The 14671-nt window shown below is 44.8% G+C and overlaps 1 protein-coding gene across 4 annotated transcripts; it reads left to right on the top strand.

Annotated features, from left to right (window-relative positions):
- The first annotated feature begins 114 nt into the window (after positions 1–114).
- Positions 115–13343, top strand: LOC117412548 (actin nucleation-promoting factor WASL-like). 4 transcript variants are annotated; one of them, XM_059000037.1, is made up of 10 exons: positions 115–965; positions 2640–2780; positions 4813–4974; positions 6598–6703; positions 8012–8171; positions 8853–8895; positions 9509–9662; positions 9913–10565; positions 11968–12076; positions 12764–13343. In XM_059000037.1, the coding sequence occupies exons 1-10, from the start codon at positions 834–836 to the stop codon at positions 12811–12813; spliced, it is 1710 nt and encodes a 569-aa protein (XP_058856020.1). In that variant the 5' UTR covers positions 115–833; the 3' UTR covers positions 12814–13343. The 4 variants fall into 4 exon arrangements, with proteins under 4 accessions (XP_058856020.1, XP_034762286.1, XP_058856022.1 ...); XM_034906395.2 differs by having other exon boundaries at positions 4810–4974; XM_059000039.1 differs by having other exon boundaries at positions 117–965; positions 4813–4899.
- Positions 13344–14671: the final 1328 nt, after the last annotated feature.

The following is a 14671-nucleotide window of genomic DNA, read 5'->3' as shown; positions in this document are numbered from 1 at the left end:
ATGATACCAGCTCCCCATCCAAAACCCTAGGAATGCTGCATAGAGGCTTGATCCATTCCAGGGTTATGAACATGGCAAAAACATTATTATTATTATTATTATTATTATTATTATTATTATTATTATTAATTAGCCATTTAGCAGATGCTTTTATCCAAAGCATTGAGGGGGTGAACTATGCATCACAACTGCAGAGTCACTTACAATAGCACCTCGGTTTACAGCTTATCCAAAGGACGGAGCACAAGGAGGTTCAGTGACTTGCTCAGGGTCACACACAGGGAGTCAGTGGCTGAGCTGGGATTGAACCAGGAACCTCCTGGTAACAGGCCCCTTTCTTTAACCACTGGACCACCAAGCCTCCTGGGCAAAATATAGTAAACTATAGTAAATGCCTAGTTCTTAGATTTAATGTAAAGTTTGGGGACCCCTGCTCTAAACTTGATTTAATTCATCAAAATGGGCTTAAAAAAACCAGCAGGAATTCAGTTAATTTAGAAATACTAAAATAAACTAAATGAATTAAATGACAAAGATTTCGACTAGAAGTCTTTTCAATGTCGTCAAATAGACTCTTCTCCTGGGAAAGACTTCCAGTCTAAATGTTTGCCATTGAATTTCCATTGAAGACACCCATGAGAAAGACTTCTAGTTAAAGGTTCTGTATGAAATATGAGCTCGCCAGTAGCTTGATATCTCCCTTCAGTGCTGCCAGCCAGGTGCTTGTTCCCTGAAGTCAGGAAGTGGGTTTGTAATTTGCATGAGTGTGGAAGAACCTCCACTGGGGCCGTTCAGAGCAGCGTTGTGGAGGATTCAAATCCTGAGCCTCAGAAATGGAGGAAGACCAAGCCAGTAAGAATAACGGTACTTCAGGATCCACACTCCAGGAGTCCAGAGTCTTCTCCCAACTGATCTCCTTGAGGGAAAACGCTCTGCTCTTCAACCTGATTGGAGCCAGATGTCTCGTGAGTTGGTTTTGAGTGTCTCACTGATCTGGACAGTTAGATTAGCTATGAAAATGATAACGTTGTGGACTTTACCCTTAGATACAATTTTTATTTTTACCATGGTTATACTGTGCATTTAGTTTACCATGGTTTGCTATGTTGTTTTTTTTAATAAACTTTGCCATGCTTCTGCTTTACAATGCTTCCCTATGCTTTACCAGACCTCTCTGTGCTTTACAATGCTTCCCTATGCTTTCCCAGACCTCTCTGTGCTTTACAATGCTTCCCTATGCTTTACCACACCTCTCTGTGCTTTACAATGCTTCCCTATGCTTTACCAGACCTCTCTGTGCTTTACAATGCTTCCCTATGCTTTACCAGACCTCTCTGTGCTTTACAATGCTTCCCTATGCTTTACCAGACCTCTCTGTGCTTTACCATGCTTGCCTATGCTTTATCAGACCTCTCTGTGCTTTACAATGCTTCCCTATGGTTTACCAGACCTCTCTGTGCTTTACAATGCTTCCCTATGCTTTACCACACCTCTCTGTGCTTTACAATGCTTCCCTATGCTTTACCAGACCTCTCTGTGCTTTACAATGCTTCCCTATGCTTTACCAGACCTCTCTGTGCTTTACAATGCTTCCCTATGCTTTACCAGACCTCTCTGTATTTCACAATGCTTCCCTATGCTTTACCAGACCTCTCTGTGCTTTACAATGCTTGCCTCTGCTTTACCAGACCTCTATGTGCTTTACAATGCTTCCCTGTGCTGTACCATACCTCCCTGTGCTTTACAATGCTTGCCTATGCTGTGCTTTACAATGCTTGCCTATGCTTTACCAGACCTCTCTGAGCTTTACAATGCTTGCCTATGCTGTACCAGACCTTTCTGTGCTTTACAATGCTTGCCTATGCTGTGCTGTACCATGCTTGCCTATGCTGTGCTGTACCATGCATTCACTTTGCTGCATTACACTTTGTCGTCTTTATCACTCACGCTGAAGGAGGTTGAATCTCAAACGGTAGCTTTCTTGTTTGTTTTGCATTGATAGTATTGCTTCATTATGTTTGATATGGCAGTAGTGTCGGTGTCACACATCGATTTTATTTTCCTATATATATATATAAACAGGATTCTATAGTTGATGTGTGGCACAGAACCTTATTCAAGAACATAACTATAAATGGACAGTCCTTTTACTTCACAAGCACACTCCAGGGAAATGAATGCGGTTGGGACACAGCATTCAAATCTGTGTATTAATAATACCAGCCTTATCTGATCACAGCTGCCATATCCTGGAGTGGCTTTGTTTTGATGCGTCGCGTCCAGATAGTCGTGTTTCTGTTACTGAACTGAAGCACAAGCATGATTTACATCGGCCGGCCAGATCACTTTCACTTGCTTTTCCCTTATGAGAGTTTAGCTCTTTTTTTTTTTTTAGTTGCATGGTATTTTTGCACTTTTCCCATGTTTTTCCCGTGGTTGCACTCTGCATTTACCCTGGTTTGTCATGTTTATTAATATGTGTTACCATACAATGCTTGCCTATGCTTCAACATGCTTTCACTGTGCTGCATTACACTTTGCTGTACAGCCAAAGTCTCTATTTATTATTATTATTATTATTATTATTATTATTATTATTATTATTATTATTATTATTATCATTGTCCTCTTGTTTTCAGGCCCTGGCTTCAGCTGTGGTTCAGGTGTACCTCGCGCTGCCTCCGGACAGGAGCAGCTGGATGAAGTGTCACTGTGGAGTGGTGTGTTTAATTAAAGATTACAACGAGCGCTCCTACTTCCTGCGGCTTTACAGCATCAAGGTGAGGGGCGAGAGAGAGGACGCTGCTCACTCCAAGACGTTCATTAAACAAAAAATTATGTTTTCTTTAATAATCTAAGACATCAGGAAATACAGCAATCCCCTTTAAACTATACAGCAACCCCCTTTAAACTATACAGCAATCCCCTTTAAACTATACAGCAACCCCCTTTAAACTATACAGCGATCCCCTTTAAACTATACAGCAATCCCCTTTAAACTATACAGCAACCCCCTTTAAACTATACAGGGATCCCCTTTAAACTATACAGCGACCCCCTTTAAACTATACAGCGATCCCCTTTAAACTATACAGCAACCCCCTTTAAACTATACAGCGACCCCCTTTAAACTATACAGCAACCCCCTTTAAACTATACAGGGATCCCCTTTAAACTATACAGCGATCCCCTTTAAACTATACAGGGATCCCCTTTAAACTATACAGCGACCCCCTTTAAACTATACAGCAACCCCCTTTAAACTATACAGGGATCCCCTTTAAACTATACAGCAACCCCCTTTAAACTATACAGCAACCCCCTTTAAACTATACAGCGATCCCCTTTAAACTATACAGCAACCCCCTTTAAACTATACAGCGAACCCCTTTAAACTATACAGGGATCCCCTTTAAACTATACAGGGATCCCCTTTAAACTATACAGTGACCCCCTTTAAACTATACAGCAATCCTGGGTGATGTACAGTGTAGACGCGGTATTTATGCAGTTTAACCTTGCATTTACCATAGTTTACCCTGGCTTGCCATGTTTATTAATATGCTTTACCATGCCTCACTATTCTTTACAATGCTTACCTGCACTTTACCATGCTTTCACTGTGCTGTATCACGCTGTGCTGTATTACACGGTGCTGTATTACACGGTGCTGTGCTTTCACTGTGCTGTATCACACTGTGCTGTGCTTTCACTGTGCTGTATCACAGTGTGCTGTATTACACTGTGCTGTATCACACTGTACTGTATTACACTGTGCTGTATCACACCGTGCTGTATTACACTGTGCTGTATCACACTGTGCTGTATCACACTGTGCTGTATTACACTGTGCTGTATCACACTGTGCTGTATTACACTGTGCTGTGCTTTCACTGTGCTGTATCACACTGTGCTGTGCTTTCATTGTGCTGTATCACACTGTGCTGTATTACACGGTGCTGTGCTTTCACTGTGCTGTATCACACTGTGCTGTGCTTTCACTGTGCTGTATCACGGTGTGCTTTGCTGTCACTGTGCTGTATTACACTGTGCTGTGCTTTCACTGTGCTGTATCACACTGTGCTGTGCTGTATCACACTGATGTGCTGTATTACACTGTGCTGTGCTGTATCACACTGCTGTGCTTTCACTGTGCTGTATTACACTATGCTGTGCTGTATCACACTGTGCTGTGCTTTCACTGTGCTGTGCTTTCACTGTGCTGTATCACACTGTGCTGTGCTTTCACTGTGCTGTATTACACTGTGCTGTGCTGTATCACACTGTGCTGTGCTTTCACTGTGCTGTATTACACTGTGATGTGCTGTATCACACTGTGCTGTGCTTTCACTGTGCTGTATTACACTGTGCTGTGCTGTATCACACTGTGCTGTGCTTTCACTGTGCTGTATTACACTGTGCTGTGCTGTATCACACTGTGCTGTTCTTTCACTATGGTGAACTTTGATAAGGGGACCCTTTTTATTGACAGCACCCTGTGGGTTTAATAAACAGAAGAGGTCCTCAGTAGAGCAGGGTTAGGAGTTTTCAGGATCTAAACACATTGATTTCAATAGACTTCGAAATGTGTTCAATACATTCTGAAACACCAAAGTGTTTTTTGATTCTGTTTCGGTTCATGTTGTTTGTGATTTTCTGTCTGCTTACATTTGATTCTGTTTCGGTTCATGCTGTTTGTGATGTTCTGTTTTGCTAATTTTTGCTATTTGAATGAAACAGTGGTTTGGACAGCTCTCTCATCTAAACAGATCATTTACAAACCCCTTTCTCTTCTGTTCAAAACATTAGCAGAAAGCAAAGCTGGTCTGGCAGCAGGAGCTGTACATCCACTTTGAATACTCTGCACTGAAGCCCTACTTCCACACCTTCCTGGGAGACGTGAGTACCCCTCCCATCACCTCCCAGTTTGAATACTCCGCACTGAAGCCCTACTTCCACACCTTCCTGGGAGACGTGAGTACCCCTCCCATCACCTCCCAGTTTGAATACTCCACACTGCACCCCTACCTCCACACCTTCCTGGGAGACGTGAGTACCCCTCCCATCACCTCCCAGTTTGAATACTCCACACTGCACCCCTACCTCCACACCTTCCTGGGAGACGTGAGTACCCATCCCATCACCTCCCAGTTTGAATACTCCACACTGCACCCCTACCTCCACACCTTCCTGGGAGACGTGAGTACCCCTCCCATCACCTCCCAGTTTGAATACTCCACACTGCACCCCTACCTCCACACCTTCCTGGGACAGGAGAACCACAGTGGTGATGCTTTCAAAGTGTTAATAAACTCCTCCATCCGTTAATAAACTTTTTTTAAAGAAATAAAAATCACGTTAATGTTACAAAATAAAAAACGAAACACATTGAGAACGCTTAAGAGGACTTGAAATATATAACTTCCCTGTTCGGTACTAGCTTTGTAAAATGAACAGGTGTTTTTACCTCTTTCAGAAAACAGGAGTTCATTACATTGGCTGTGTGCTTTCTCATAATTTACTGACACAAAACTTGAGGAGGCTGTGTGGTCCAGTGGTTAAAGAAAAGGGCTTGTAACCAGGAGGTCCCCGGTTCAAATCCCAGCTCAGCCACTGACTCATTGTGTGACCCTGAGCAAGTCACTTAACCTCCTTGTGCTCCGTCTTTCGGGTGAGACGTAATTGTAAGTGACTCTGCAGCTGATGCATAGTTCACATACCCTAGTCTCTGTAAGTCGCCTTGGATAAAGGCGTCTGCTAAATAAACAAATAATAATAATAATAAAGACGAGCAAACGCTTTGAACAACTTGGCCCAAGAGATCTTAAATCAATTCCGATTTGAGGTACATCTGCAGTAAGATTTACAGCAGCAAACCAGAACACACATTCAGTAAGTAAAGATGTACATAAAGGCAAGTCTTACAGAGTGCGCATTACTACAGTACATGTGTACATAGTGAACGATGTATCCGGAAGATTCAATCAAACACAATGCCCCGCTAGAAGCTCCTGTTACTCTACTTTGTGGAGCTTCACTATTCAATCTCATTGTCAGACATTTGCCTAAAACACTTTGAAGTGAAGTTAGGATCTTAAAGTCCAGGTTTCTACAGTGTGTTTGCAGATCAGTATGTTGATAGTGATGTCGCGCAGCTCTCTATCCAAGCAGTCGGTCGCGTGTTTGCAGTCCCTCTGTCTCTCAAGCGCGACTCTTTTCTCGACAGTCAGTCGCGTGTTTGCAGTCCCTCTGTCTCTCAAGCGCGACTCTTTTCTCGACAGTCAGTCGCGTGTTTGCAGCTCCTCTGTCTCTCAAGCGCGACTCTTTTCTCGACAGTCAGTCGCGTGTTTGCAGCTCCTCTGTCTCTCAAGCGCGACTCTTTTCTCGACAGTCAGTCGCGTGTTTGCAGCTCCTCTGTCTCTCAAGCGCGACTCTTTTCTCGACAGTCAGTCGCGTGTTTGCAGCTCCTCTGTCTCTCAAGCGCGACTCTTTTCTCGACAGTCAGTCGCGTGTTTGCAGCTCCTCTGTCTCTCAAGCGCGACGCTTTTCTCGATATGTATTTTCACTCTTCCTGTACTGCCTCTCTTGTTTTTGTAGGAGTGTCGGGCGGCACTGAACTTTGCAGATGAAGGAGAAGCTGACAAGTTCAAATCCGTTATTGAAGCCAGAATCAGACGCTGTAATAAAATCAAACGCACGCAAAGTAAGCATTACAGGGGCGCATTTTGAAAGCGTGTGTCCATCTTTAATGAACTCCTATTCCACGGCAGTGATGTACTGTAAAACTGAGGCGCAGGACGCAGACAGCTTTGCTGTGTATAAAAGGCCGTTCATAGCAATGCTTAAGCTGGTTTGTTCTAGTTTTATAAAATTCCCCTCCAATGTATATAATGAAGAAGACATATATATATATATATATATATATATATATATATATATATATATATATATATATATATATATATATATAAACAACTGTAGCGTGTATCTGGGTGATGCTTCTTAAATAATTGTTCTGTTTGTCCTTGCATACCTGATCTTTCTTTTTATAAACTGTCTGAGTGTTGGTGGATTTTGCATAATCATTTCATTATTCAAAATGTGCGAGCAAGATATTCAAATGTGTACAGAGCACGTTTCTTCGAAGCACGATCACTCTGCTGTCTCATTTTAAAAGCGGACGGTCCATTAATCAGAGTGGCGACTTCGTGTACAGAACCGAGTAATTATTATTATTATTATTATTATTATTATTATTATTATTATTATTATTAGCTGTAGTTACTAATTGATTCGAATTGGTTCGCTTGATTTTTTATTATAAATACCATGTTTTGTAGGACGCGTGTGTGTGTGTGTGTGTGTGTGTGTGTGTGTGTGTGTGTGTGTGTGTGTGTGTGTGTGTGTGTGTGTGTGTGTGTGTGTGTTTGTGTTTAACTTTCCTAATGGATTTGTATGCAGTGTCTGATTTACTCAATTGCAGATGTAATTGGCAGTCATTAAAGCGCAGACAGGTGTCAGAAACAAGTTCATATTAAGCCGGCCAGTGAATCGAGCGCTTTCTTTTGTGCGTGTGTTTTTGTGTTAGTGCAGATGGAATTTTTAAGAACTGTTCACATATTTGGTAAATATTAGCTGTACGTTTAATTCAATATTCATTCTAAAACGTACGCGTGCAGAAAAGGACCGAATGAGCACGAGAAGTCATTTTGAAGTGTAACTATTCGTTGTTTTCTTAAAAGGGTGGACATCTGGCCGGTTCTTTAAAAAGCGAAACGATTGTCTGTTTGTTTTATTTATTTGTCATTATATTTAACGGAGTGACAATGTACCGACGCTCAGTGTTTTGGGGGTTTATTGTTATCGGTACAGATCCTACACCCAGTAAGGAGTTCCACAGAGGCTGCAGTTTAACGTCAGGGCTGAAAGGAGGGTACGATTATGTTGTGTTTGCCTGAAGGTTTGAGACGGGGAAATGGATCGTTAACGTGTACCTCGTTTGCGTTACTAGGTCAGATGCACCAGGCTTCACCTCTCTCTACACGCATGGGGCCTTCAAAGAGCATCACCCCGACTGGGTACCGGAGTCTGGGTTCCTTCGCTGAGAAAGGCAGGTCCAGCAACAAGAGGAAACTGAAAAAAGCCGATATCGGGACGCCGAGTGACTTCAAGTGAGTGCCGCCGCTGTGTTGACGTGCACACCGCTAATGAGCTTGGTGGATGTCCGGTTAACCATTTGCGTAAATACGCACGTATGTTATGGGTGTTTCTTACACATTTTAAATGTGAAAACCCCAGCGTGAGGGGGTAATATATAGGCTGTTTAAGTATGAATCATACATGCAAATATTTCAAGCACAAGTCTATATGAAATGCTGTGCCCTTGTACCTCTCCGCTGGTCTTATTGCTGTAAGCCCATCAGAGTGCGTCAGAACCGCAGTACCGGGCGTGATTGGATACCAGGAAGCAGCAGCAACATCTAATCTCTAGCAGGCACGGACCGCTCCGGTCCTGGAGGGCTAATCCACACCTGCGTTAACAGGTGCGACAGAGCGTGAAGCGCTTTAGGATGTGGGTTGAATTGGTTCCGCGGAATAAGTAAGACCATGCAGGGTTGCCACAAAAACTTTGGCTAGGGTCGCCCATCCCTGGTCTTACAGGGCTGTCCTTGAAATAGCTGCATGTTCCATATTGAAGTGTAGAATCCAAGCAGCATTTTCCAACGGAGGAAGAGGCGGAAGCCACATACTGATAGTCTATTGAGATGTAAGAAGCCTTGGTTCATTCTTGCTTAATGGTCCTGCTGTACAGTGAGACGTGGTTAAATGCGCCCCTCCTGTTTCCTGTCTAGGCACGTGGGCCATGTTGGGTGGAACCCCAGTTCTGGGTTTGACGTGAGTATGTCCGAAACAGATTTTAATATAGTGAGTGTATCTTGAAGCCTTGTAGGTGTACAGTGGGAGGGAGTGTGTTTGCTGGTGGGCGTGTCTTGGGGTGGTGTTCCATTACAAGATTAACAGGTAGAGTTTTTTAAAACCTGGTCAGGGGTCGGGTGACCAGACGCCCCAGTTTGACCGTTCCCTTTTCCCATTGGCTGTTCCTCAAACCTTGAAGTCCCGGTTTTCAATGGAGCCAGATATCACTCCTTTGTAATTCCAGAAACAATCAGCAGTCCTATTAAACTGGTTTCAGAATAATAGTTCTCATAGGTTACTGTACTAAACTGAGAGCATGCAAAGTGCTCTTTTGTTTAAATAGCAGCGCATCTGGTTCGAGTGTGTAGTTAAGCAAGGCCACGGATTGGAAAGAGAAGGTGCTGTGCTTGTGAAAACAGCAATAGTGATACAAGCACTGTATACCAATAAGAAGCATTCTTTAAAAAAAAAAAAACACATTGTAGTTTTAAAACTCTTTAATCTCCATGCCCTGACTCTGAGCTGCCCCTGTGTGTTCTGAGTGCTGCGATCACTCTGATTCTCCAGTGCCTGCACCGTGTCTTGTGTGCAGATCAATCACCTGGACTCGGACCTGAGGCAGCTCTTCAGTCAGGCGGGGATCCAGCAGCGGCACCTCCAGGACCTCTCCACCTCCCAGCTGATCTACGAGGTCATCGAGCTGCAGGGAGGGATGGAGGCGGTGCGGCAGGAGATCCGGAGACAGGGTGAGTGCCCTGCGGTTTGGCAGGAGATCCGGAGACAGGGTGAGAGATCCCTGCAGTGGGGCAGGAGATCTGGAGACAGGGTGAGCTCCCTGCGGTTTGGCAGGAGATCCGGAGACAGGGTGAGAGATCCCTGCGGTGCTGCAGGAGATCTGGAGACAGGGTGAGCTCCCTGCAGTGCTGCAGGAGATCTGGAGACAGGGTGAGCTACCTGCGGTGAAACAACATAATTACTTTTTTTTTTTTTTTTCAGGTTCCATGGCATCTCGAGCTCTTGGCAGATCCGCTCCCCCTCTTTCCTCTCCACTAAACTCCCTGGAACCGGATCAACCCACCTTGCTGTCGCTAAAGGGCCCCCTTCCTCCCCTGCCCTCCCAGAGAGAGTGGCGCCCCCCCATAGCATCCTCGACCACCTTCAGGGTGCGAGGGGTCCTGCCCCCGCTGAAGAGAGGCTCTCTCTCTGCACTGTTCACTGACGAGGCCATCCCCCCTCCCCCCTCCACTCCTCCTCCCCCTCCCCCCTCCACTCGTCCTCCCACTGCACACAGCTCTGCACCCCCTGCGCCGCTATACCCTCCCTGTCCTCCCATTGCACCCCCTGCACCGCCACACCCTCCCACTGCACAGAGCTCTGTGCCCCCCACGCCACCACACCCTCCCCCTCCTCCCACTGCACAGAGCTCTGCACCCCCCACGCCGCTTCACCCTCCCCCTCCTCCCATTGCACACAGCTCTGCACCCCCCGCGCCGCTTCACCCTCCCCCTCCTCCCACTGCACACAGCTCTGTGGCCCCCACCCCCCCGACAGCGCAGCCTCACGAGGGGAAGAGACAGCCGGCCAGGGAAGAGGCGGAGAAGAGGCTGTCCGTGTTCCAGGAGATCAGACAGGGCATCCTGCTGAAATCGGTGAGTGCTGTCCGCTGGTTCGGGTTAGTGATTGGTTTATTGAAGTAGTTTGATTTCTAGAAGTGGTCCTTACTGGTGCCTTTTCAGTCCATTCCAAACCAGGACCTTGTTCCAACCAGGTACTTCAGAAATGGAAATAAGAATCCCCATTACATAGCAGTTTGATCCATTCCTGGTTTTACCATGCAAGACACACATGAGCTTGCTACCTAAACACTGTCAAGCTCATAGTAAAACCTGGAATGGGTGAAATTTCTGTGCAATAGGAGTCTTATTCCAATCCCTGTACGAGAGTACCTTGGTTCGGTTAAGTAGTCAGACTAGTTTGAAACAAGGTAATGCACAAATTCATTACTTATCTGGTTATTTTGTAGGGTTTTAATAATTACATGTAATGTAATTCCAATCTACAGTACAACATTGAGTTATTGCCAAGTGCAGTAGTTCAACAGAGACATCTAGTGGCCAATATCATGGCTATACAGGAGACAGAACAGTGCAGTGGGCGCTCATCCCAACCCTGCTAATTCAGCTTGCCCTAGAATCCACACCACGCTGGCACAAGGGAATGCGTGCTGGAGTTCAGTATTGCTGCAGACATTTCCCTACAGATGAAGGTGGTGATTTTAAAGTGTAAGGCTTGTAAATGTACCGTATAAACAGATTTATTACCAGGAAGGTTTCTTACTGTTTGTGTTTCTGTTTTCGTATATCAGGGGTTCTGGGTTTGGCTGCTGTAACTGGTGGAGTTCATATTCGGTCACCAGGAATAGGCGTTTGGTGTAGTTTTGCAAGATGCCCTGTAGAGGGAGACAAGCGTACAATCTCAACTTTCCCAGGCCCACACAAACTCTCTCAGAACAGGGCTGTCAAACTCCATTTCAAGGCCACAGTATAATTTGATTTAATTAAATTAAACCCATTAGTTTATATAAATATATATTACACACACACACCCATCCCAATATGTGTTGGTCATTGCATGCAGTATAGCTTACTGCAGTCATTCATCAGGGAGTTTAGGTTGATTTTAACTAGTCTGTCTGGCTGCTTGAATCATATGTAACATTAAAATCGCGTTCTGCAGCTTCAGTGAATTCATTGCAACATCTCCATGAGTTTGCAAACAGGAGGACGTGAATAACATTCCACCCCTGCATTCTGTGGAATCATAAATTAATTAACAAAGCCAGTGACCTTTGAGACTCTTCCAGTTGAATTTCTCAGTGTGTGTGTGCATTCTCACGTTGACAAAGACTGATTACCTAGCCACAACACTTTTTTTTTTTTTTTTTTTAATGCATGAGCCTTCCTTCTCTAGAGAGCTGTTCTGTGTGGAATAGAGAAGTGAAGTGAGATTGCAACAGTAAGATTGTGGCACTCGTGTGTTTCTCGTCTCCAGGTCCCCAGTGTGGACTGTGCTGCCCCCGCCACAGCTCCTGAACCAGGTGGCATCGTGCTGGCTCTCATCGAGGCCATGAACAAGAGGCACCGGGCACTCCACTCCTCAGGTAGTGGAGTTAGTGTGGGGTCACTCCTCTTCTAGTACCAGCCCTGCTCCTGGAGAGCCACAGGGTCTTCAGCTTTCAGTACACCCGACTTCAATTACTGAACTCAAACAATTGGTTTCTTATTTGGTCAACCCTGGGATCCTTCAGGAGGCTGCTTGATGAGATTCTGGGATCAATAAGCTACTAACAACCAAACGAGCAAGATGGGCTGAATGGCCTCCTCTTGTTTGGAAACTTTCTTATGTTCTTAACACTATGATTTAAAGATGCCCAGAAAACCTGCAGGATTGTGTCTCTCCAGGACTGGGGTTAGTTAGGGTTGCATGGACAGATAATTCGATTATTGGGATTGAGCGCCCCACAGAAATCGGGCACGGACAATCAGGGGAGGGTCATTGTGTGATCGGGCTGGTTTACCATGCCAGGAAACGGCTGCTTTGATCTGGAATGATCGCTGCTTTTCTTACTCTGGAGAATAGCAATCCACACAAACCTGAGCAGCTGGTTCTCCACTGGTTTCACTCTGAATGGTAAATTAGCCCAGATATTGGGGGTGTTGGGGTATTTTGTTCCTTTTTTAGAGCTTGCAAACCAACCATGAGAATGCCTCCTTGGAGCCCAATTGAGGTGTAAAGCGATTGAAACGGCTCTGGAGATCCACAATCTCATTCTTTACTTTAATTGCAGGCGAGGATGAGAGGAGCGATTCCGAAGAGGACTCGGACGAGTGGGATTAGCGACAGATCTTTGACTCGTTCACTGCAGGAAGGAGTCACCGCTAGTCCTGGTCTCGGGGTAACTTCGTTCGATGGGTGCTGCCGTCCGCTATGTTTGTTTCTCTGCACTTCATCAGGGCTGGCGATTGGGTGTGGTTTCGATTGACCCTGTGGATTCACAAGCATCTCCTAGATTTCATTTCTGTAGTCTATTTGGTATTCTCTATGCAGTGATGATTTTATTGTAGGGCGTGTGTTCTGTACTGTAGGGTGTTTTTAAGGGTTCCGGGTTTAAAGGAAGTTTTGTTCATTTTAAAATGTTTTGTTTTTGTAGTTTTTTTTACCTAAAAACAAATATGGTCTTGTTTTTAATTGTGTGTATTTTGTAATAATAATAATAAAAGAATCTAAATGGGAAATGATTTGTTATACATATGAATTTAAATTAAAGCAAGTAATGTGGTATTGTAAATAGTTTTATGTGTGCTTAGTCAATAACGCACCTATGTGTTGAAACACATTGAATAAAGATTCAACGTCTTTCCCATGAATTGTGTCGCTGGGTCGTCTTTGTTTTCTGTTGGAATCCTACAGGGCAGCCCAACAGGAAATGCAAGCTTTGAAAAGCTGTAGGTGCTGCTGCTTTACCAGTTTCTGCTCCCAGTGAAGCTGGTTTTATTGGGCGTTGTCTCGTCTCAGGGTAGTGAATGTCTTCCCTTGCCTCTACAGGGAGCGGTTACCCCTGTTACCTTCACCTGTTGGACAGGTGATTTTCAAATGGTTCCGCAGAAAGACACTGTCAATCCCAGATTATAGGGGGACCCAAATCCCTTCAGACTGTCAGAGGAGAGTACTTTCAGAGATGTGTCCAAGAGGTTAATATAAACAGATGTGTCACGTCTCGCACTACAGTCACGCAAGCACTTGTATGATGTATGTAACAATGCATGTAATCCTTGTAAGCGTTCAGGATTCGTGCCCCACCTCCCGGACTGTGGCAGTACAGGTTTTTCCTTAAGCATGCTGCGGTTTCGAAATGCGAGGTGTAGTTGTTATTGAGAAGAGGCAAAATAACACGCAGATCTTTATCTGCAGGTATGAGGACTCCACATCCATGTGAAACAGATTTCAGCATAAAAAAACCCTGCTTCTAGTGCTCCAGCTCACTCTCTTTGAACTCGCTTCCAGATTGAATCCGGAGCGCAGAGTCTCAGTATTTTCAAAGCCGGGGTTGTCAATCCTGGTAGCTGAAGTGCAGAGCGGTGTGAGGGGGTTCATTCCCAGAAGAGAGAGTCTGCTGGTTCAGTGAGTGAAGGGTGATTCAGGGCAATGCAGAGTTTTGATTAACCTTCCCTAAACGGAAGCCCCCCTTCCCCCTGCATTCTATTTTTAGAAGTAACTGTTATGACTCAATCACAAATTCTTAAGGAAAGCTGTAAGAAACTGCTGTACAAGTCAGCTACAGGAAAACACTAGAAAAGTAGACCAGCGTTCAGACCAAATGTGTTTCAGAATGCTGGTTTTAATGTAAGGGGACACTTTTGCAGTTTTGCCATAAGCAGACACACGTTGCAAGAACAGCCTATGGCAATCCAAACTAGAGCTTGCAGTCCTGTGTGCGGTTTGTGAGGAGTGCCCTGGGTGTAAACTTGTTTGTAGCGTTGCATTTGCACTGTTTCCAGCTCCAGTTGTGTTATCTGTGCTGAGTTAGCGTTGAGGAGTCACAGTCACCCCAGAGAAAATACAGTGCGAGAGCACAAGAGCCAGACTGACACATTGCATAAAATGCATGTTCAATAAAGACTTCCAGTCGGTTCCTAAATGTCAGGGATAGCAGTGATGTGGATGCAAAAGGAGGGATGGAAATAAGACTCCCATT

This window comes from Acipenser ruthenus, chromosome 25 (genome assembly GCF_902713425.1).
Source record: "Acipenser ruthenus chromosome 25, fAciRut3.2 maternal haplotype, whole genome shotgun sequence".
In the NCBI taxonomy this organism is placed as follows: domain Eukaryota; kingdom Metazoa; phylum Chordata; class Actinopteri; order Acipenseriformes; family Acipenseridae; genus Acipenser; species Acipenser ruthenus.
Note: the sequence above shows the minus strand (reverse complement) of the source record. Positions and strands in the feature narration are given on the sequence as shown.

Coding starts and splice junctions, on each gene's coding strand:
- LOC117412548 (XM_034906395.2), top strand. CDS start 834: ATGGAGGAAGACCAAGCCAGTAAGAATAACGGTACTTCAGGATCCACA. Junction 8,172..8,852: donor GGGACGCCGAGTGACTTCAA/GTGAGTGCCGCC, acceptor TTTCCTGTCTAG/GCACGTGGGCCATGTTGGGT. Junction 9,663..9,912: donor GCAGGAGATCCGGAGACAGG/GTGAGTGCCCTG, acceptor TTTTTTTTTCAG/GTTCCATGGCATCTCGAGCT.